The following is a 22,472-nucleotide window of genomic DNA, read 5'->3' on the forward strand; positions in this document are numbered from 1 at the left end:
CATTTATTAGAAGCTTATCTTGACATTTCTGGGGAGCTTTTCCACTGAACATCTTCAACCTCAAGATACCAGATATAAACTACATGTGATCTTCATTAAAATATAGTATTTTTGCCAGTGCACTTGTTTTTCAGTAGCTACCTTCCTGCCTCAGAAGCCAACAAATTCCAGATATTACCCTAATATGCAATTTGAGACTGTTTTTTAAAAAAGTTTGGTTAGAATATACCATGTAAAATAGGACAGCTGTATTAAATTATTACACTTTCATGACTGGGGAATGTTTTTACACCACCTTTGAAAAGGAGGTCAAACAGTTTTGATGTACTAAGAGGTTTTAGTTGCAAAATCCTTTCCCATGGGCTTGTTGCATAGATGAAGCTGCAGAAAGACAGTATTTCAAAAGCATCCTGTTCACTAGGGTTTTACAGAATCCCATAATTTGGGAAATAAAATATGCTTTAATAAACTACTCCTCTTTCACTCCAAACTACAAAAAAGTTCTTGAACCACTAACTAGATTTTCCAGACAAGTAGAAATTATAATTTTAGGCCAGTTTGTTGTTTTCCATTGTTTCCCCTCCCTCCTGCTCCCCCTCCCCTGTTATTTTGAAGACAATTATTTAAAGGAGTTAGAAAAAATTCCTCAACTTTGATTTTCTTGCCATTTTAAAATTCTCATTTAAATAGTTTTAGTGAATTTAGTTAAGAAAAGCTGATTAACACTGGATCCCAGTGTAAACTTAATCACTGATATGCCAGTATGCTGTGCCCTACAGGAATGATCCATAGGGGAAGGAAAGGTTAGGCTAACAAAACAGGTGCCAACTACTACCTATTGCAGGAGTGGTTTTGTAACATCAACACCTATCCATTAAGAACTGGAGAGAGATAACCAACTCGTATTATTCTACCAAACAACCATCAGACAATATCTGTTTTCAGAATTGCCAACCTGGGGCCTTGCAGATGAGTTACCTGGAGATGAAAGATTCCATCAGCCATAAATGGTGGGCCATTTCATTTCAGTTGCAATACACTTACTACTAAAACTACTAATTCCTTAGAATGCAGTATTAAGAGGAGTATAAAAGTCAGTCACAAAATGTGAGAGCACTCTAAGCTGTTAGACTAAAAAGACTTACCTAGACAGGCTCTGGGTTCTAATTCAGACCAAAACATTCAATCTTTGGGCCAGATTTTCACATCCTTAGTCAAGATGCTCCTTACTCCTGTTGGCTTCATGGGGACTACTTGTAAAGTAAGGATCTCAGACTCTAACCCTGCCCACTTGGGACAAGAAACTTTTAAAGGTACTTGTGCCATTTACCACAAGTTGAGTAAAACTAAGACATCACTAGAAAAGAGATGCTGTATCTGTTGTGCTTTATAGGGAAATAATCCAAATATTTAAGTGTACAGACAGACACATTCCAATCAAATAGTTGAAGTTATGGCAGCAGCATGCTTCTCAAATCATTTTGTCCACTCACATCTTATACTTAAGCCAAAATCCAGATTGTGCTTGATGTATACCACTTCCAGTTTCAAAACTTTGAAAAATAAAATCATATTACAGCACAACCTTGGGGATATGAAACTATACTACCACACAAAGGACATAAAATTCACTGGGATACTTGAAATAAATGGGAAGCAAGAGGTGAGGTCAGTGGGCTAGGACCCTCCAGAATTTATAAGATGCACTAGGGTGAATGGGGAGAGTCCTTTCCCCCATATGGCCTACAAATTCTGCAGCCTTAAAATGCTAAAGAAATTCAAGCCACACGCAATTTCTACATAGAAAAGGTGTACAAAATGAAAGACAGAAAGAGGGAAAAGGTAGCAAATGCAAACGTGGAAGGATGGTCTATGGTTGAGGTGCTAGCCTGAGACTCGGGAAACCTGGGTTCAGTTCCCAGCTCTGCCATAGCCTTCCCGTATGACCTTGGGCAAGGCACATAGTGCTTGTGTCTCTTCCCATCTGTAAAATCAGTGTACTAATCCTTACCTCAGATGGGTGTTGGGAGGATCAATACATTAAAGACTGCAAGGTGATAGGGGCCTTTGTGTGAATCTTTCATCCAAGTTCACTTTCATATTAGAAACCAGGAAGAGAGAAGAAAAAAAAATAGCAAAAGCTTTAATTTTTTACTTATTTGGGTCATAGCAATTCAGGCCTGTCAGCCAGTGTAGTACCCACTCACCAGGCTGTGACAATGCACAACTATAGTAATACAACCCAATAGAAATTAATTGATTGAAGAATTACATATGTACACTACAAGTGTAGGGGCAATACGCATACACAGACCATGAAAAAGTTATCAAGTTGGCCATGTTAGAGTACAAGAAATGACTGAAGTCTAATATAAAGACAAGATGTTTGAACAGATTGGCGCAAAAAAAACAGATTAACTTAACAATGTTAGCAACCATTTAAAGATTTGCAAACACATCCTTATGCATATGAGCTCTGTTTATCTAGGCACTTTGCCCTCTCTGACTGTCTACTCAAGAAAGTTCCTTTCCAAACACAATGCAGCTTTCTGTAGACAGGTGCTATGACCTACCACAGACCCTGTTCAAGAGACAGTAAAGTGACTATGCACTTTACGAAAAAGAACCACATAAAATGGAATGCTGCACAATGACATTCAACAGAAGGGTAAACAGTTACTCACTGAGTTAAAGAAGTGCCTTTGCAAGAGCCAGTACTTGGACAAAAAACTGTTGCTGAATTTAGGACAGTTCAATAGACTCTTATTAAGATTAGTTTAGAAAAATCCTAAAAGACTAGATATGGCTTTTATTTTCCAATTTTTGGTTATAAACTGTTTAATGATAAACCAGGTAATTTTAAAGTATATTAACTTACTTGTAATTTCCCCCTCTTTCTGGGAATCTATCCCTACCTGCCTAGTTAGAGTGGTGTTAAATCAGTGTTTCATGTTCTCCTGAATTTAAAGTGAATTGCTAAGCAATACATTTTTGCATACTTCCTTGAAAATAGTAGACATTCTTCAACTATCCAGGAAGAAGTTTGAAATGGATGTAGACAAGGCACCTGTAGTTGTACTAAATTAGTGCAGACCACTGTACCCTTGAGATGCAGTGGTCTAACATGTTTAGACGTATTTATATGCTCCTCCCCTCCAGCTACTGTAGGTCAGTTTCCCAAATTGATTAAGAACAAGCTGGTATGTAAATACTTTCTATTAATCTAAATAATTGTCAAGACACTTCTGACCAGCTCCATTCAAGCATTTTCTCATCTAGTTACTACAGCCACAAAAGCAAAACAATTATCTGCTGTTTATTTTGCAAGTACTGCAGTGAGGAAAGCATTAGAAAAAGCTAACAAGATTAAAAAAGAGGGGGGAGGACTAGCTCAGTGGCTTGAGCATTGGCCTGCTAAACCCAGGGTTGTGAGTTCAATCCTTGAGGGGGCCATTTAGGGATCTGGGGCAAAAATTGGGGTTGGTCCTGCTTTGAGAAGGTTGGACTAGATGACCTCCTGAGATCCCTTCCAACCCTGATATTCTATGAAAGATCTCTCACTATAACAGCCTATTCAAGATACAGCCTGAGTCCTGCAAATATTATGGTAGGACCCTGATGATAGAAGATCAACAATCTTAAGAAGCTGCATATCAAGAAAATACAATCTAAATCATGGGACTGCTTTACTAAAGGAGTCGCTCTCTAATATCTATTTTTAAAAAGTTAGTTCTCAGATGGTAAAATCCAAGCTATGGCAGTTAGGGCGGATAGTCATGAAACATTGTTCCTCCGGCTTGAAAGCAGAGGGCTCAATCTTCAATAAGCTACACTGTGAACATTTTGAGAGTGGTGCCAGAGCTGACATATGCACTTGACCATCTCCAGCCAGAGGCCCATTGCCTGGCTTTCACCAGCCCCTAAAGGGCCATTATTCCAGACAAAGATTGCTAGAGTAGCACAAAAGGAAGCAGGATCTCTTTCAATTAAAGCAAGTAGCAACCAGATTTGCTGCTGTTGAATAATAAAGTCCATTTAACCCGACGGAAAAAGTCTGAATCCTGAAAAAATATTGGAAATAGGCTTCTGGATGTTGTCAAATTTTTTTACCATCAGTTTTTTTGGTTACCCCATCTGATGCTCGTTTCCATTGATAACTTCACTCTGGACAGAATCCCAAATCTTTAAATGTATTAAAGAAAAAAAATGGCACTAAGATGCAATTACACATGGTTATTCCATAACTTATTACTGTAATCCACAACTTTTCTTTCCACCTTCTTCACTCTCCATTACTGTCATCCCTTCTATCCTAATTCAGATTAAAAACTCCATGAGGCTTGGAATTATTTTAGTTGTCTGTAATGCATCATGCACACTTATGACATTGTCTGCAACAAAACTTTTTTTTTTTTTTTTTTTGAAGTATATGGTCAGATTATCTCTGCAAAAATTTCCTGTTAGAGACTTAAAGAACTGAAAATGACATCTGATATTCCACAAATGAAGAACCTAAGTCCCTGATTCTGCAAACTTTGTGCTTAACTTTATACACTGCAAGTAGGTCAGTGAAGTCAGTGGGGAAGCCATATGAAACAAATCTCAAAGGTCAGCAGGTGGGAATAGTATTCAAAAATATTCTATTCCCTTCAAATGCTATGACCTTCCAGGGATAGAAAGAGGTCATTTTTCTCTTATCACTTCATATCAGTATAATATCAGGCAATGATTAGTTGTAAAGTTATAATTCTGAGCTTCTACTATGAACGACTAAGGGCATAATCCTGAAAGGTATTCCACTGAAGTTAATGGTTTGGGTCCTAAATGGGAGTTTGTTATTTAAAAGCAGTTTCTCACAGAATGTGTTTTTCCTTCTTGTACTGTTCATTCTATCACAGTACTTTGCTCTTTAGTATTGTTGTTTCTTTCAAATTTATTGAAAAAGTAAATACAAAAATTTTAAAACTGATCTCCAGTATTTGCATTTAATGTTCATTTCCAAAAAACCTGTAGCTGGATATAAAAATTTATAATATAGCTGGACATCTGTTTGGTAAAAAGTCAAAACTCCAAAAACTTGTCTGGTTGAAAACTAGATTTGAGGATATGGTGCTTGGACAGAAATAAAAGTGAAGACAGTCTGATAGAAATTCTACACTTTATTCAGAAGAACCTACTTGATTTCAGACCTTTACAAAAGGAAAAAGTAATTATTTAATTTTGAGTTGTAAATTAGCTTCATTATACCTGTAGCATACTGGTTTTCAAATTATGACGCACACTACATGCCCCCAAATCATGTAAACAATGCAAAAAAAAATGTATTTCATGGAGGGGGGGGGAAAAAAAACTATGCATTCATTTCCAACTGCATAGTACACTGTTTTGTCATCAGTCGTCTTGGCAACCTCAAAACATAAAGGGACTAATTTGGTACTGATTTCATTTCATTCCATGCAGGACTGGGATTAATAAGCACAAGATTTGGACCAAGAACTAAAGAATGAACAAACAAACCTCCCTCCTCCTCCTCCAACCAAATAGACATTTGTGTGTGTACAATACAAGCAAGATAAAACACAGAAGTAGTTTCTGCAGCACCTCTTCAATTCACGGAAAAAGAATCATTGAAATATTTTTCTGCTGTTTTGGTTTGACTTAATGATATTCATGCTTTTCCTTATTTCATATTTCTAAGTACTTCAAAAGTTTTCTCCCTTTTAAAAAACAATGTGTTTGTTTGTTTAGTGCCTTTAAAATATTCAAGATTAACCCCCGTTTTGACACCTTCTCAATGATTTCCATTCAGTTTTAATGTATTTAGTAGCTAATCTTTCCTCTCAGCGCAGAGTTATAGTAAGGCAACAATAAATCTGTTAACTGGTGACATACCATAACTCAACACCTATTACGGAATCCATCTTCTCAAACATATATCGTTTTTAAACAACAACTTCATTTACTGGTCAATCATTAAAAAAGTAATTGAAGTATCACAATTTTATGCTTTAGTTATTGTATTTTACTTATTCTGAACTGCTGCAAATGTATTTTACTATTTTAAAATATGACGGGACCATCTATCATCTGAATGTATTAGTCTCTCTTTAAAGCATAAAATGTCAACCTTTTGTATTTGTCGTTGGAGACCATTTGGTTTTAATGAAAATTTTTTTTCTTGCTATCACCACAAAATCAAGTAAAGATGCTTCCTGCTAAAGTCATGAAATATAATGCACATAGTAATTTATTTCTGCTAGTAACAACCACTCTCAGAATTTCATGCAAATAAAAAAGGGTTTTGTCCTTTTACAATAAACTTACTTTTTGCTCGCTTCACAGACATCAGCAATGTTGGAGAAAAGATGGTGTTTTTCTGTTTTGGTCATTGTTAAACTCAGGTCTTTGGAATTTTTAAACATCCGGATCAGAATCTCCAAGCTCAGCAAGTATGAACGTTCAGATGATATTACTTCAAATATAGCCTGCACGGTAGGAAAAACAGACTTACAATCAACTGTTTGTTTTGGATGAGTTGTATGGTATAAATTACAACAGAAGAATTTATCATCCAGACTAAGTTTTCCAATACAAGTTTAAAAGTAGTCACATTTACTTTTAGATGTAAAGTGGAGTACTGCAAATAAATAAAACTAAAATGCAGCCTTTTCAAATCTGACTCGTAGTCAAAGGGTATGTCTATACTGCAATTAAACATCCATGGCTGACTCATGTCAGCTGACTCGGGTTTGGGCTGCAATATTAGTGTAGACATGGATCCCAGAGCCTGGGCTCCAGCCCAAGTTGCTCGAGTACAAGTGAGCTGATACAGGCCAACTGAGTTTTTTTTGTTTTGTTTTTTAAATTTTAGTGTAGACATATCCAAAGAATGTTAAGCCAAGTGTTAAACTCAAACCAGTTGAGAGCTTTCCAGTTTTGCACACATTAACATGTCTCTTAAAAGATTTGCCCCCTCCAGTACTCTGGGCAGAAAATTTAAACATAGGCAGGCTGCTACACATCAGTTAATGTCTTTTCAAGTTATCTACTAGGGAACATTCTTGTGTAATGGAACCTTGATTACTCAAAAGTCTATGGGAACACACAAAACCTTGGATAATCAAAGATTCACCTAGTAGACAACTAGTAGGGTGGAGCAGGTAGCTGAGCAGGAAAGGGTAGACCTCTGGCACACCATACAGCCTCTCACAAAAAGATTTGTCACAGCTTCTCTCTCTGTCAGCCATGCCACTATAGTATCATCGCAGGGTCCTTCCTCCAATTCTTCCTTCAGCTGGCGGGCATACACAGAACACCTAGGTGATACAGCTGATCTTTGACCAAACCTCTGCAGTTCAACCAGGGTTTTTACTGTGTCAGTGTAGAAATGTATCCACTTGTTGTAATATCCTCCCCTTCCCTGCTTTAGTTTTTCGTTTGAAAAATCTAACTGGGGTTCCTGGATCTCGCTGATATACAGACTGGCTGATCACTACAGAAGGTTGGACACTCCTTTTTAAATAGCACCAGGGGGTCCCACTGGGCTCAGACATTTGTTATTCCAATTAAAAATTTTGACCCATCTTACACGTAAGGACACTTTGAGAGTTCTAAGAATTTGGCTGCCAATATAACAAATATTGTAAATATCTTCACATTGAATTTCAGTAACTATTTGTAATTAGCTTCTCTAAGGCATCTTCAAACACTGAAGGGAATCTGCTTCAGAAGCTGACTGTATGCTGAAAGTTCTGATGGTGGATTTTTACTAACTGAAGTCACATATGTTGACAAACATGTTGAACACATTGGACCTTTCCAGCTTCTGAAAGGACTGATCAGCATCTCAAGTACAGTGGACTCTTCTGTAAATCATGTTAATGAATGCCCTTCAGTGCTTATGGGTGCTCATGATTATCCCTTCAGATCCCAGGTTTTTTATTCAAAATTCTTCATTTGCTTCTAAAAAAAATTCTCCTTCAAAGAACTGGGATTTTAAAATTGGAAACAAGTAACAGGTATTGGATAGGTTAAAAACTCCAGCTTTAAGTCAAATCCACAAAAACGTATTCCTTCTGTGATTGGTGTACTAGGGCTCTTCATGGCCCTCTGCGGAAAGCCCCATGGTCCTACTATACCCCACCCCAGGAGAGGAGCGGCAAAGGTGGCTCCTCCAGGCCTGCCTAGAAAGGCTGCAGGGAAAAGCCAATTGCTGCTTTATCCCAGCGGGCTCAGATAAAAAGGAGTCTTAGCACTGCTATACACTGTTGAGGTTGAATTTAGCAGCGTTAAATCAATTTAACCCTGCACCCGTCCACATGATGAACCCCCCCCCCTTTTTTTTTTTTTTTTTTTTTTAAACTTAAAGGACTCTTAAAATCGATTTCTTTACTCCACCCCGACAAGGGGATTAGTGCTGAAATAGGCCTTGCCGGATCAAATTTGGGGTAGCGTGGATGCAATTCGATGGTATTGGCCTCTGAGAGCTATCCCAGAGTGCTCCATTGTGACCGCTCTGGACAACACTCTCAACTCAGATGCACTGGCCAGGTAGACAGGAAAAGGCCCGCGAACTTTTAATCTCATTTCCTGTTTGGCCAGCATGGCAAGCTGCAGGTAAGTGCAGAGCTCATCAGCAGAGGTGACCATGATGGAGTCCCAGAATCACAAAAGAGCTCCAGCATGGACCAAATGGGAGGAACAGGATCTGATCACTGTATTGGGAGAGGAATCCGTGAGATCCATTCCAGTTTTCAAAATGCCAAAACATTTGTGAAAAATCTCCCAGAGCATGAAGGACAAATACCATAACAGGGACCCAAAGCAGTGCCGCGTGAAACTTAAGGAGCTGAGGTAAGCCTACCAGAAAACCAGAGAGGCAAACGGCAGCTCCAGATCAGAGCTCCAAACATGCCGCTTCTATGATGAACTGCATGCCATTTTAGGGGGTTCAGCCACCACTACCCCAACAGTTTTGTTTGACTCTCAATGGAGAGGGAGTCAACACGGAAGCAGGTTTTGGGGACAAGGAAGATGATGTTGTAGATCGCTCTCAGCAAGCAAGCAGAGAAACTGGTTTTCCCCGACAGCCAGGAACTGTTTCTCACCCTGGACCTAGAGCCAGTACCCCCTCCCCCCTGGACCCACCAAGCAGAGAAGGGACCTCTGGTGAGTGTACCTTCTTAAATAGGTTTAAAAGCAAGCATGTTTAATGATTAATTTGCTCTGGCAATCGCAACCAGTACAGCTACTGGAAAAGTCTGTTAATGTGTCTGGGAATGGAGCGGAAATCCTCCAGGAACATCTCCATAAAGCTCTCCTGGATGTACTCTCAAAGCCTTTGCAAAAGGTTTCTGGGGAGGGCAGCCTTATTCCGTCCACCATTGTAGGACACTTTACTATGCCAGGCCAGTAGCACGTAGTCGGGAACCATTGCAGAACAAAGCATTGCAGCGTATGTTTGCTGGAGTTCAAACATCCATTCTTTATCTCTCTGCGTTATCCTCAGGAGAGTGATATATTCATGGTTACGCTGGTTGAAATAGGGTGCTTTTCTTAAGGGGACATTCAGAGGTGCCCATTCCTTCTGGGCTGTTTGCCTGTGGCTGAACAGAAATGTTCCCTGCTGTTAGCCATGAGGAGGGGCTAGCCACACCTTGGGGGGAGGGAAAATGTGACCTTGTAACGAAAGCAGATGTGCTATGTATGTAATATTAACAGCAAGGTTTACCATGAAAGAGTGTACCCATCGTTCTATAAAATGGGTCTTTTTAAATCCCACTGTCCCTTTTTTTTTCTTCACCGCTGCATGTGTTTCAAGGATCAGAGGATCTTCTCCTTCCAGCGGTTAGCGACGATTAGAAGGTGGGAAAAAAAATGCACCTCACGATGACATGTTCTAAGCTCATGCTGTCCTCCACACTGATGAAGCACAGACCAATGTGTGGAGGTAGGACTGTCAGAGTGCAGGACATCACAAAATGACTGGGAGGAGAGTTGAAGAGCATAAGTGGCGGGCTGAGGAGAAGGCTGCAAGCTGACAGGTGGCGGGTGTGAATCAATGATCCGGCTGCTGGAGGATCAAACTAATATGCTCAGTGTATGGTTGAGCTGCCGGAAAGGCAGGAGCACAGACCACGCTACAGCCCCTGCGACACCAACCGCCCTCCTCCCCAAGTTCCCTAGCCTCCTCAACAGACGCCCGAGAACGTGGTGGGGAGCCTCCGGCTACCCAGCCCTCCACTACAGAGGATTGCCCAAACAACAGAAGGCTGGCATTCAATAAGTTTTAAAGTGCTGTGTGGCCTTGTCTTCCCTCCTCCACCACCCCTCCACGGTGCTACCTTGGCAGTATCTCCCTATTTGTGTGCTGAAATTAGTAAAGAATGCATGAACGTGAAGCAACAATTATTACCTCTGCAAGTGGTGTTCGCAGGCGGAGGGGAGAGTGGTTAGCTTACATGGACGTAGAGTGCATGGGGGGGGGCAGGAAAGAGGAGTTCAAGGGAGAAACCGAATTTTTCACACCGTTAGCCTGGCCAGTTACGAAACTGGTTTCAAAGCTTCTCAGATGCGCACCGCACCCCTCCTGGGCTCTAACTGCTCTGGTGTCTGGGTGTGGTAACCACGCAGCCAGGCGATTTGCCTCAACCTCTCACCCCACCATAACGTCTTCCCCTTACCTCTCACAGATATTGTGGAGCGCACAGCAAGCAGTAACACAAATGGGAATATTGGTTTTGCCGAGATCTAAGTCAAGTCTAAAAGTGCGCTGGTGCAATTTACAAACATCCAAATGCACATGCTACCACCATTCTGCACTTGCTCAGCCTGTAGTTGAACAGCTCCGACTACTGTCCAGCCTGCCTCTGTATGGCTCCTGAGCCCTGGCATAAAGGGGGAGGCGGGTCCCAAGGATAACTATAGGCATTTCAACATCCCCCAACGGTTATTTTCTGGTCTGGAAGAAAGTCCCTTCCTGCAGCTTTTGAACAGACCAGAGTTCCTGAAGATGCGAGCGTTCATGTTCCTTTCCCGGCCATCCCATGCTGATATTGGTGATGAACGTCCCTTGTGACCCACCAATGCTTGCGGCACTATTGAAAAGTACCCCTTGCGGTTTATGTACTCACTGGCTTGGTGCTCCATTGCCAAGATACGGATATGGGTTCCGTCTATGGTCCCACCACAGTTTGCTGCAATGGGATTCCCTAAGCCATCCACTAGGACCTGCACATTTCCCAGGGTCACTACCCTTGATATCAGCAGATTTTTGATTCCGTTGGCTACTTGCATCACAGCAGCCCCCACAGTAGATTGCCCACTCCAAATTGATTCCCAACTGATCGGTAGCTGTCTGGCATTGCAAGCTTCCACAGGGCTACTGCCACTCGCTTCTCAACTATGAGGGCTGCTCTCATCTTGTTATTCTGGCGCCTTAGGGCAGGGGGAAAGCAAGTCACGAAGTTCCATGAAAGTGCCCTTATGCATGTGAAAGTTTTGCAGCCACTGGGAATCGTCCAGACCTGCAACACTATGCAGTGCCCACCAGTCTGCGCTTATTTCCCGGCCCAGAATCGGCGTCCATGGCATGAACCTGCCCCATTAGCACCATGATGCCCACACTGCCAGAGCCCATGCCTTGAGAGAAGTCTATGTCCATATCCTCATCCGTCTTGTCACTGCGCCGACGTTGCCTACTGGCCCGGTTTTGCTTTGCCAGGTTCTGGTGCTGCATATACTGCTGGATAACGCGCATGGTGTTTAATGTGCTCCTAATTGCCAAAGTGATCCGAGCGGGCTCCATGCTTGCCGTGGTATGGCATCTGCACGGAAAAAAGGCACGGAACGATTGTCTGCCGTTGCTCTGACAGAGGGAGGGGTGACTGACAACATGGTTTACAAGGAATTAAAAATCAAGAAAGGGGTGGCTTTACATCAAGGAGAAACAAGAACAACTGTCACACAGAATGGCACCCTCAAAGATTGAATTAAAACCCTGGGTTTAGCAGGCCAATGCTCAATGAGCTATCCCTCCCCCTGGTATTCCGGGCAGGACTGAATCGCCATTAAACTTTTCAAGGTGCCCCGACAGACCTCACCGAAATGATTGTCGGCCATTGATTTCAGGGGGGGGAGAGCAAATGAATACAAAATAAATTTGGTCTATTGCTTGTTTTGATCCACTCCATCTATCTTTTAGATCTTTGGTTGGCAGTAGACGGTGCAGTAGGACTGCTAGCCATCCTCATCTCCTGGCTGCTCGGCAGAAGATGGTTCAATAGGACTGCCGGCAGGACTAAAGAGAATGACCTGGTCAAGTCACTCCTATTTTAGTCCCTGCGCCCATGTCTGCCCAGGCGCTCCTGACCAATCTTACCGAGGCAGCCAAGAGCACCTTTGACATGATGACAATGGTTATCAGGCCTATTGCACCATCTGCTGCCAAAAGGCAAAGAGCTGCTGCTGTGTAGCAATGCAATACCACGTCTGTCAGCACCTACGAGGCATACAGTGAGCTGAGCGGGCTCCATGCTTGCTGTGGTATGACATCTGCACAGGTAACTCAGGAAAAAAGGCACAAAATGATTGTCTGCATTGCCTTCACAGAGTGAGGGAGGGCCTGACGACATGCACCCAGAACCACCCCCGACAATGTTTTTGCCCCAGTAGGCATTGGGTTCTCAACCCAGAATTCCAATGGGAAGTGGAGACTGCAGGAACTGTGGGATAGCTACCCACAGCGCATGCTCCGGAAGTCAACGCTAGCCTCGGTACTGTGGAAGCACTCCGCCTGAGTTTAATGCACTGACAGTATTTTATGTGGGGCACACACACAATCGACTATATAAAACAATTTCTAAAAAATCGACTTGCTATAGATTCGACCTAATTTTGTAGTGTAGACATACCCTAGTAGGTCAGGTCCTGGCTGGGAGCTCTTCTCTGGCCACAGGAGCGTGAACCACCTGCATTTGCTTAAAATGGAAAAGAGAGGGCCTGAGAAACTTTAACCCTGAGGTGGGGGTGAAGATAAAGGGGCTGTGGGGGAAAAGGCCCAAAGTAGCAGCAACTAATTCAAGGAAAACGTACGTGGCTTCTCTTATAGGGACCTGGGTTGGGACCCAGAATAGTGGATGGGCTTGGGTTCCCCCGCTGGCCAAGACAAAGCAGGGACCAGGTGCATTTAGAAGCCAGAGCGAAAGGCTGGATTTAAAGGGCCCCGGTGACGGAAGATGGGACTATTTTTGTTGGACTCGCTACCCCAGAAGAAGTTTGTTTGGACTGCGAGACCCAGCTGGAGGGCAGAGCCTTTGAACACCCACCAAACAAGGTTGACAACCTATAGGGGCTGCCAGGAGCAGGAAGGCCTGTAGTATTGCATGTAGCAGCAGGAGGCACTCGTTACACTTTTTTAAGCCTTTGCTGTGCAAAGAGAAGGAGCCAACTCCAAGGGAAAAAACTGTAGGGATGCCAGAGATGTCAGAAAGTGAGTAGGTGGGATGTTCCCTCCCCACTGCTAGCCCCTCATCAGTTCCCTCCACAAGATACCTGTATAGCCAGCAGACTCTAAACAAAAAAGGGGGCGTGACCAGGAACATATCAGGAGCCATATAACTGCTGCATTAACAGCATGGTCCTTGTGAAAGTGCATTGTCTTAGTATAAGGAGATGTATAAAGTTAATGACACTTAAAACATATTCCAGCCTGATGTACTCCCCTCGGCCCCAGAGGTCTACAGAATATAGCCAGATGCTAGCTGGACTAAGGCAACAAAGCTGCCTGGTCAGCTATACTTATATGGCTGATGTAGGGGGAAAGGGTGTCTGAACACAGCATTCTGGTCATTTTCCTTTGCTCACCACACGTATTTCTAACTTCACCCTGGCTACATTGCGTTTCCTCCAGCTGCACTCACCAGGAAAGGATTTGCCTAAAGAGAGCTGCAGTGTTCCATGACTAATTTGTTCTGATCTATGCATTTTTGTACATAAGGAACACATGAGCCTTCCCTTCACTGTATTATTGAGGAGCTTCTTTGTTTCTGATTTTTATGAGAGCCCTCATTGACTTCTTCAGTTTGAGAACTGAAAGGCCATGCTAGTGTGTTTGAAATTCAGAACTAAAGCCCATTTGCTTTTAATATCTGCTATGCGATGACTGCCAAGTGCAACAAAGTTTTAGTATAATACCACTTTATACACAAAACACTTAGCATGACCGAACAAATCAAGATAATCTTAGGCTCACATATACAGTAATAACAGTAAACAGAATAGAGAGAAAACTTGAGATCATATTTACCAATTACTACTTTATAGTCAACTTAGGAGACTTCTATGGAAGAGTCTGAAAGACTTCATTTGCATTACATCAGCATGAGCAGTTGTCTGTATCGCAATAGCTAATGAGTGCTTCATGAAAATATTAGCAGACTGGTGGAAGAGCAGTTTTGCTTACTGTTGCAGAAGTACATGAATTCAAGATTAGAACTTGATAGTTTCAAGGGAAGTGAATGTATTAACAAAGTATTACTATTTAGAGCATCAATTATAGAAGTATTCCTTTGGACACAATATACACACAACGACTTAACATATTAAAACCACAGTTAAAGGTGGTGCCTCAATTTAAAATCTTGTTCCTCTTGAACCCCACCCAACAGTAGCAAACAAATTTTTCCAAGTTTCCATATTGATGGTGTGTTACAGAAATTTAGCTAACAAATAGGCTTTTAAGTTTAAACTATACACACAATGAGAATGGTGTACAACCACCAACGACAGGCATAGCTGCATCCTATGATTACTTCTTTTCGATTCCTGTTAAAAGCTGCCTGTGCTGAAACACTAGCACTAAAAACACAAAAACCTGAGGCTTGCAAGACATATTTTGGCTAAATCTAAAGGCTCTAATCCTGAAAGGATAAAGGAATTGCTCTCTGAGGCAAGTATATGTAGATCTGACTTCAAAAGCTGGAGCAATGGCTCCTGAGGAATTCAAAGGGATGAAAAGGAGGCCCCTCTCCCAGGCCCAAAAGTGAAACAGGACAGAGGGTGTAGCACAAGTGTCCACTAAGATAACAGGCAGAAGGAGAACCCCTGTTTGTTCAGGGACAGGTCACTCTCTTGGGATTCTCCTCATCCATAAATAATGAAATACATCAAAATCCTCCAGAGAGCAGACAAGAAATCCAAGAGGATGGGGGAGTTGCAGAGAAGGAAACTGTTATAAGTCTTGCATACACAATCTAGAGATAATGGCCTATATTCTCTGCTTGAGGGTGGAAGGGATATCACACAAGGCACTAGCTGCAGCTCTGATCCTGGAGCTGGTTCCATGCTTGTCCCAGCATAGTGCAGAGGGGCTGACTGGCTATGACCTCTAAGGAGCCATCCATCAGCTAGAGTTCACTGGAGTACAGCCTGCCTCAACCACACCTCTACCAAGAGCGCACAGGGGGTCATCCCAGCTAACCAAGCTGGAAACTCACATGCTAGGAGGTTCCAGTTGTTTTTACTGTCCCTTGGTGCAGGCAAAGGAGACACAGTGAGGGAGAAATCCAGCCCATTTTATAGGGCAGCAGAGAATGGAACTAGGATGTACTAAAGTTGTCCCCCTTATGGACAGGTACATAAAGAAAGTGCACAAAATATCAAATCGGGCATGCTATATATTACTAATAATCAACAATTAAAAAAAATTACTTAAAGAATACCTCTTGCCTCTTTCTTTCCTCCTGACTGATCGTCAGAGACAATCCATTCTTTTTCACCTAAAAAGACAAATTTTAATATTTAATATCCTTATGAAGAACAGTTTCTTCTACATTATCCAAGTAAATATGGATTCAAGTTTTGTGCTAAGACTTAAGTGGCAGATTTTGCACACACAACTATCTGAGCACGCAGATTTTTAAATTAAATTACTTAACTTGCATACACACAACATACCTGAATGCAATTTCTGAGGCCTATTTGAAAATTTGCCCCTAAATATTTTCTCTCTCACCTCAGGGCCTTTTTTAGAGAGATTGTTCATTGACTAAAATTTGATGCTGGAGGAGCCCTATACATATCATATGGTAAAGATCCCAACATCACAAATTCACTTGAGGCTGACATTAAATTTATAATTTCACCTGGTCTCACCTTTTCCATTCCTCCCCATCCTATTCCACAGTCACTCAGTCTCAACTCCTACCTATCCCCTCTAATTCTGTCTCCCAGCCCCAGCCTCTTCCACTACATTCTACCCCTCACAGCCCCATCACAACCCTTTTAAGCTCTGCACCATCCATTCTCCCTCCTCCCTTCAGCCTCTTTCATAGCATACCAGTCTAATCTAAAGTTAAATTATCATCAGCAACTTCTTCCTTTCTCTACCTCCCACTCTGAAATTATGTGTAAAAAAGACGTAGGGGTGAAATGACATACAAAATGCTGAAAGTCAGAGAGGGAGGTGGAATATCATTGGAATGATATAACAAACAGCAATGTGGTTTTGTGATACATATATACATATACACACATATATGTATATATATATATATATACTACACATATATACACACACACACACACACACACACACAATTTGGGTTTGTTATTTTAATGAGATAATGCATATTTGAATATACAAACTGGGATATTTCATATCTGCAGTGTGCATGCAATTTTTCAGGCCTTAGCATGAACCCACCTCTGAAAAAAATCAAGCCACATCTAATTAGATGTCTAAATACAGACTAAGAAACCTGATTTTAGGCAGCAAAGTTTGAAAATGTGGGCTTATATGAATGTCAAATATTTTTCACAAGTAAAACATTTTAATAGCCCCTTTTAAAAAGCAAACAAAACAAATCCAATTTAAAACTGGTGTTTATCAATAAAACATCAACCTTCCATATTAAGGCATCACAGACAGTCTCACCAATCGTGCAACTATGAGCTAAACTTTGAGAATCATTAGAAAAGGGGCTCTCAAACTTCATTGCACCGTGTCCCCCCTGCTGACAACAAATATTACTACATGACCCCACAAGGGGGGTCCGAAGTCTGAGCCCACCCAAGACCCACCACCTGGGAGCGGGAGAGGGCTAAGCCAAAGCCGAAGGGTTTAAGCACCAGACGAGGAGGGGGGGAGCCTGTAACCCGAGCCCCATCTCTCAAGGCTGAAGCCTTTGGGCTTCAGCTTCAGCCCCAGGCAGTGGGGCTCAGGCTTCAGCTTCAGCCCGGACCCAAGCAAGTCTAACGCCAGCCCTGGCGACCCCATTAAAACAGGGTCGTGACCCACTTTGGGGTCCCAACCCATGGTTTGAGAACCACTGCATTAGAAGAAACTGAAAATGCAGGACATTATGTGAAAGTACAGAATGTTGAATGTTTATTTTTATGATCTAAACATTAAAACCATATAGTAAACAATTCCTTTCTATTAGTAATCTGATTTCAGCTTGGGTTAACTAAGTTAATAGATCATTTCTCCTCTCTGCCCCAGGTTCTCGTGATGCAGGAAATATCTAAACAGAGACAGACTCATGGTGCTTGCCTGCTATAAACCTGGGTAAATATGCACCTAAATGGCTCTCTTTGTTTCTTCTATTACCTCCTTGATAATGGGTCATAGTATTTACTTCACCATAGAGGCAGCCTATGGAATTTCAAAAGCATTCTAGACTTACTGCCAATAGCTGCATTCAGCCACTGACTCTACTTGTTTTCATATGTACGCATGCTGGCCATAAAGTTCAGAGAGTAAACTTAGTCCTAAGAGATCTTTGGTACAAATTATCTAAAAAATGAAGGACTGAAAAGAAATAATCAGATTTTATTCAAAATCCTGAGAAATAATAATGAATACGTTTCAGAGATAGGTAACAAAGAACTCAATTTAGAAAACAAAATGGAAAATTAATCTTTTTCAGTTCCTCTGCAATGTAAGCGTAAATTTAAAATTGGGGGAAAAAACCCTTGAGATTAGATTAGGCGAGACTGGACTGGAAGTCAGTGAGTTTTAGTCCCAGTTCTGGTGGCACCTTAAAGACTAACAGATTTATTTGAGCATAAGGTTTCATGGGTAAAACCCACACTTCAGATGCATGGAGTGAAAATTACAGATGTGCCAGTATATTTGTCTGCATGAAGAAAAGGGAGTTACCTCACAAATGGAGAACCAGTGTTGACAGGGCCAATTCTATCAGGGTGGATGTATTCCACTTCCAATCATAGATGAGGAAGTGTCAATTCCAGGAGAGGCAAAGCTGCTATTGTAATGAGCCAGCCACTCCCAGTCCCTATTCAAGCCACGAGAAGGAGGCCCTTGAAGAATTCCACCTGAATTTCAACAATTTCCATCCCACCATCAACCTCAGCCTGGACCAGTCCACACAAGAGATCCACTTCCTGGGACACTACAGTGCAAATAAGTGATGGTCACATAAACATCACCTTATACGGTAACCTACTGACCACTATACTTATGTACATGCCTCCAGCTTCCATCCAGGACACAACACGATCCATTGTCTACAGCCAAGCCCTAAGATACAACCAAATTTGCTCCAATCCCTCAGGCAGAGGCAAACACTTACAAGATCTTTACCAAGCACTCTTAAAACGACAATACCCACCCGGGAAGTGAGGAAACAGATTGACAGAGTGAGACAGATACCCAGAAATCACTTACTACAGAACAGGCCCAACAAGGAAAACAGAACACCACTGGCCATCACGAACAGCCCCCAACTAAAACCTCTCCAGCACATCAATGATCTACAACCTATCCTGGAAAACAATCCGTCACTCTCCCAGACCTTCAGAGGCAGGCCAGTCCTTGCTTACAGACAGCCCCCCTACCTGAAGCAAATACTCACCAGCAACTACATATCACACCACAGAAACACTAACCCTGGAACCAATCCCTGTAGCAACTACTCGTTAACTACTCTGTCTCCATATCTACTCTATCGAGACCATCAGAGGACCCAACCACATCAGCCACACCATCAGAGGCTCATTCACCTGCATGTCTACTAATGTTATATATGCCATCACGTGCCAGCAATGCCCCTCTGCCACGTACATTGGCCAAAACCAGAGAGTCCCTACGTAAAAGAATAAATGGACACAAATCGGACATCAGGAATGGTAACATACAAAAGCCAGTAGGAGAACACTTCAACCTTCCTGGCCATTCTATAACAGATTTGAAAGTAGCTATACTTGAACAAAAAAACAAACAAAACAAACAAACCACACTTCAGAAACAGACTTCAAAGAGAAACAGCAGAACTAAAATTCATTTGCAAATTTAACACCATTAATTTGGTCTTGATTAGGGACTGGGAGTGGCTGGCTCATTACAATAGCAGTTTTGCCTCTCCTCGAATTGACACCTCCTCATCTATCGTTGGGAGTGGACTACATCCACCCTGCTCAAATTGGCACTGTCAACTCTGGTTCTCCACTTGTGAGGTAACTCCCTTCTCTTCATGTGCCAGTATATTTATGTCTGCATCTGTAATTTTCACTCCATGCATGTGAAGTGGGGTTTTTAACCCACAAAAGCTTATGCTCAAATAAATCTGTTAGTCTTTAAGGTGCCACCGGACTTCTTGTTTTTGCGGATACAGACTAACACGGCTACCCACTGATACTTGAGTCCCAGTTCTGGCACCGACTCCTTGCTTGTGAATACAAATTACTTCACCTTTCTCTGTGTCTCAGTTCCTCTGTCTGCAACATGGGCATAATGATACTCTTCCTTCCAAAAGGTTGGGAGCTGGTTAATGAATTTGGAGCTAAATGTTTCTCTGGGCCAGGATCCATATACAGAGACGAGGAACCTCAGTCAGGAGAGAAGGGACAGGGTTGTTTTGTGGGGTTTTTTTTTGCATGCTGCTATCTCATGGAGTGGGAAAAAAAGTAAGCAGAGAGTCTGAAAGCACTATGATGTGTGGACAACACTTTTTCATTGTCTTCTGGAGAAAGACAGACTGCAGAAGGCTGGAATTTGGAAGAAAGAAGAAACCAAAATTTCTGTAGGAGGACTACTGTGACAATGATCGGGAGGGCGGGTGGGGGAGGCAGATGCAATTCTGAGGGACGAAGGGAAAACCAGGTCTGATCACGTGGCCAGATTTTGTGGGGCTCATACTGATTGTGGTTGGGAGCAAGGGATCAAATATTGGGAGGGGAGCACTACTGGGACCAAACAAGAATTAGGTATATAATAGTGTTGGATGAGTCTAGAGAGGAGGATGTTATTCCAATGAAGACTTGAACTTATAACCTTCTTCCATAAACTGTACCGACCCCCAATGTCGGCATGTAGCTAGTGCCTAAGTCCAACTGGGACCTCTTTTCCTAGTAAGCATGCTTCCTTTCAGCCATCTGTACCTGGGGACTCACAGCTGGGTCCTGGGGCTGGCAAGGAAGGTCAGTTAACAGAGTGCACTCCAAACACTATCCACAGTTTCTTGTACCTCCACAGAAAATCTGCTCTCAGTATTTATAAAGGTCTATGAAGATGAAAAGTGTTTATAAGTGTGTTATTATAAAGGGCTGTAGCTGAATGTTTCCCTCAACAGGCAGCTAGGGATCAGCTATGAACAGGAGAGCGCACGCTATGCCTTACGAGTGAAATGGCATGTGTCTGCTTTGTATTTTAATTAGCATCCATAAAAAGAACAAAACAAACTACTAGGAAAGGTGGTGCCACCTTTTTTGATGCTGTTGAATATTTGCTAAAAATTTGCAGAGACAGGGAGTACCTATGAACATGTACAAAGAGTTCTAGAATTCCTGCTACTACAAGTGACTACATTTCCAGTGGTGGTGCTATAACATTTTCTGCATTAGTTTTCCAAAATTGCAGTTTTGTGTTACAATTATTTTGCTAAATATGGGCATGTGAATATAAAGATGATTCCTCTCGTTGGCAAGTGGTTCAGTACTGTGCACATGGAAGTCAATGACAGAACTTTGCTGACTTCAGTGGGAGCAGAACTGGGACAAAAATGAGTAAAGAACTACCTTCTCTACTCTCAGAAGGACTATACCATTTCCACTTTGCAATGAGGCAAGGATGCTTTAGCAACAATAGGTTGAAAGCAATGGGACCACTGAGACACTAACTAGTGATCCAATTGGCTGGCAGTCTCAGGGGTTGGCATACCCATACAATTGTCCAGCTCACATTCTAGCACCATTTCAGTTTCTGCTTCACTGCATCTGCTTGGGTAGGTGTTTCAGGCTGTGCACTAGTCTGGGGAGCAGGACTTCCCCAGGTCACATCTCAGAATACCCAGTTAAGAAACACAGGAATAGCCAAACTGGATCAGATCTGAGATCCATCTAGTTCAGTATCTTATCTCTAATAGGGGTCAGTATCAAATGCATCATAGGAAGGTACAAGAACCCTGCGGTAAGTAAATGTGGGAAGTCTATCCAAGACATTAGGTCTCATCCTGTTCTCTTAATAGTTACAGGTTGGCTTAAACCTCATGCTTTCAGGGTTTAATATCTCTTCCAACATTTTTATCTTGAAAACAAACCTGGATATTCTTTCTATCCATATATGTGAATCTTGGCCTCATATAAGTGAATCTTGAAGTTCTTGGCCTCAATGATTTCCGTAGCAAGCCAAAATATGCATTTCCTTTTATCAATTTTGAATTAGCTACCTTTTAATTTAATTGAATGTCTCCTTGTTCTGATATAATGAAACAGGGAGAATGGAAGTTCCTGATCTACCTTCTTTAAATCATTCATTTTAATATACTTTTATCATGTCTCCTCTCATTAGTCGGCTTTCTAGAGTAAACAATTACAGTCTTTTCAATCTCTTTTGTCCATGCCCCTGATCATTTCTTGTTGCCCTTCTCTGAAGCTCTCTAATTCTGCAATATCCTTTTCTGCAAAATCCAGCTCTAGGCTTATGGGTAGAAGAGAGGAGTGGTTAACAGTAAAAGGGCTGTAACCTTAGGCAAAATAACTAAGCGATCAAATAACTGAATGAGGAAAATATTGGAAAGTAAAGCACAGAGAAGTGAGAAACAAACCTTTTTAATACACTGCATGAGCTGTAATTTTCTTTATTATCTATATAGCAACAGTACCTACGACAGGCAGAAATGGCACTATCCAAAGAATAGTACAAACAAAAGGAGTACTTATGGCACCTTAGAGACTAACAAATTTATTTGAGCATAAGCTTTCATGAGCTTCAGCTCCTGAATGCATCCGATGAAGTGAGCTGTAACTCACGAAAGCTTATGCTCAAATAAATTTGTTAGTCTAAGGTGCCACAAGTACTCCTTTTCTTTTTGCGAATACAGACTAACACGGCTGCTACTTTGAAACCTGTCAAAAGAATAGTGAAAGACAAACCCCTCTAAAAGAACTCAGAATCTAAGATGACAAACAACAAATGAAGATTTGGGGCAGGGGAAGAGAGATAACATCCGAGC

The 22,472-nt window shown here is 41.8% G+C and overlaps 1 protein-coding gene across 1 annotated transcript in view; it reads right to left on the reverse strand.

Annotated features, from left to right (window-relative positions):
* Window positions 1-22,472, reverse strand: part of ARHGEF26 (Rho guanine nucleotide exchange factor 26) — a 121,160-nt gene that overhangs the window by 86,537 nt on the left and 12,151 nt on the right. Inside the window, 2 exon segments of the mRNA XM_043492293.1 lie at window positions 6,325-6,485; window positions 15,720-15,776. Coding sequence (XP_043348228.1) covers window positions 6,325-6,485; window positions 15,720-15,776 — 218 coding nt within the window.

The sequence above is a fragment of the Dermochelys coriacea genome, chromosome 9 (genome assembly GCF_009764565.3).
Source record: "Dermochelys coriacea isolate rDerCor1 chromosome 9, rDerCor1.pri.v4, whole genome shotgun sequence".
Classification (NCBI taxonomy): Eukaryota; Metazoa; Chordata; order Testudines; family Dermochelyidae; genus Dermochelys; species Dermochelys coriacea.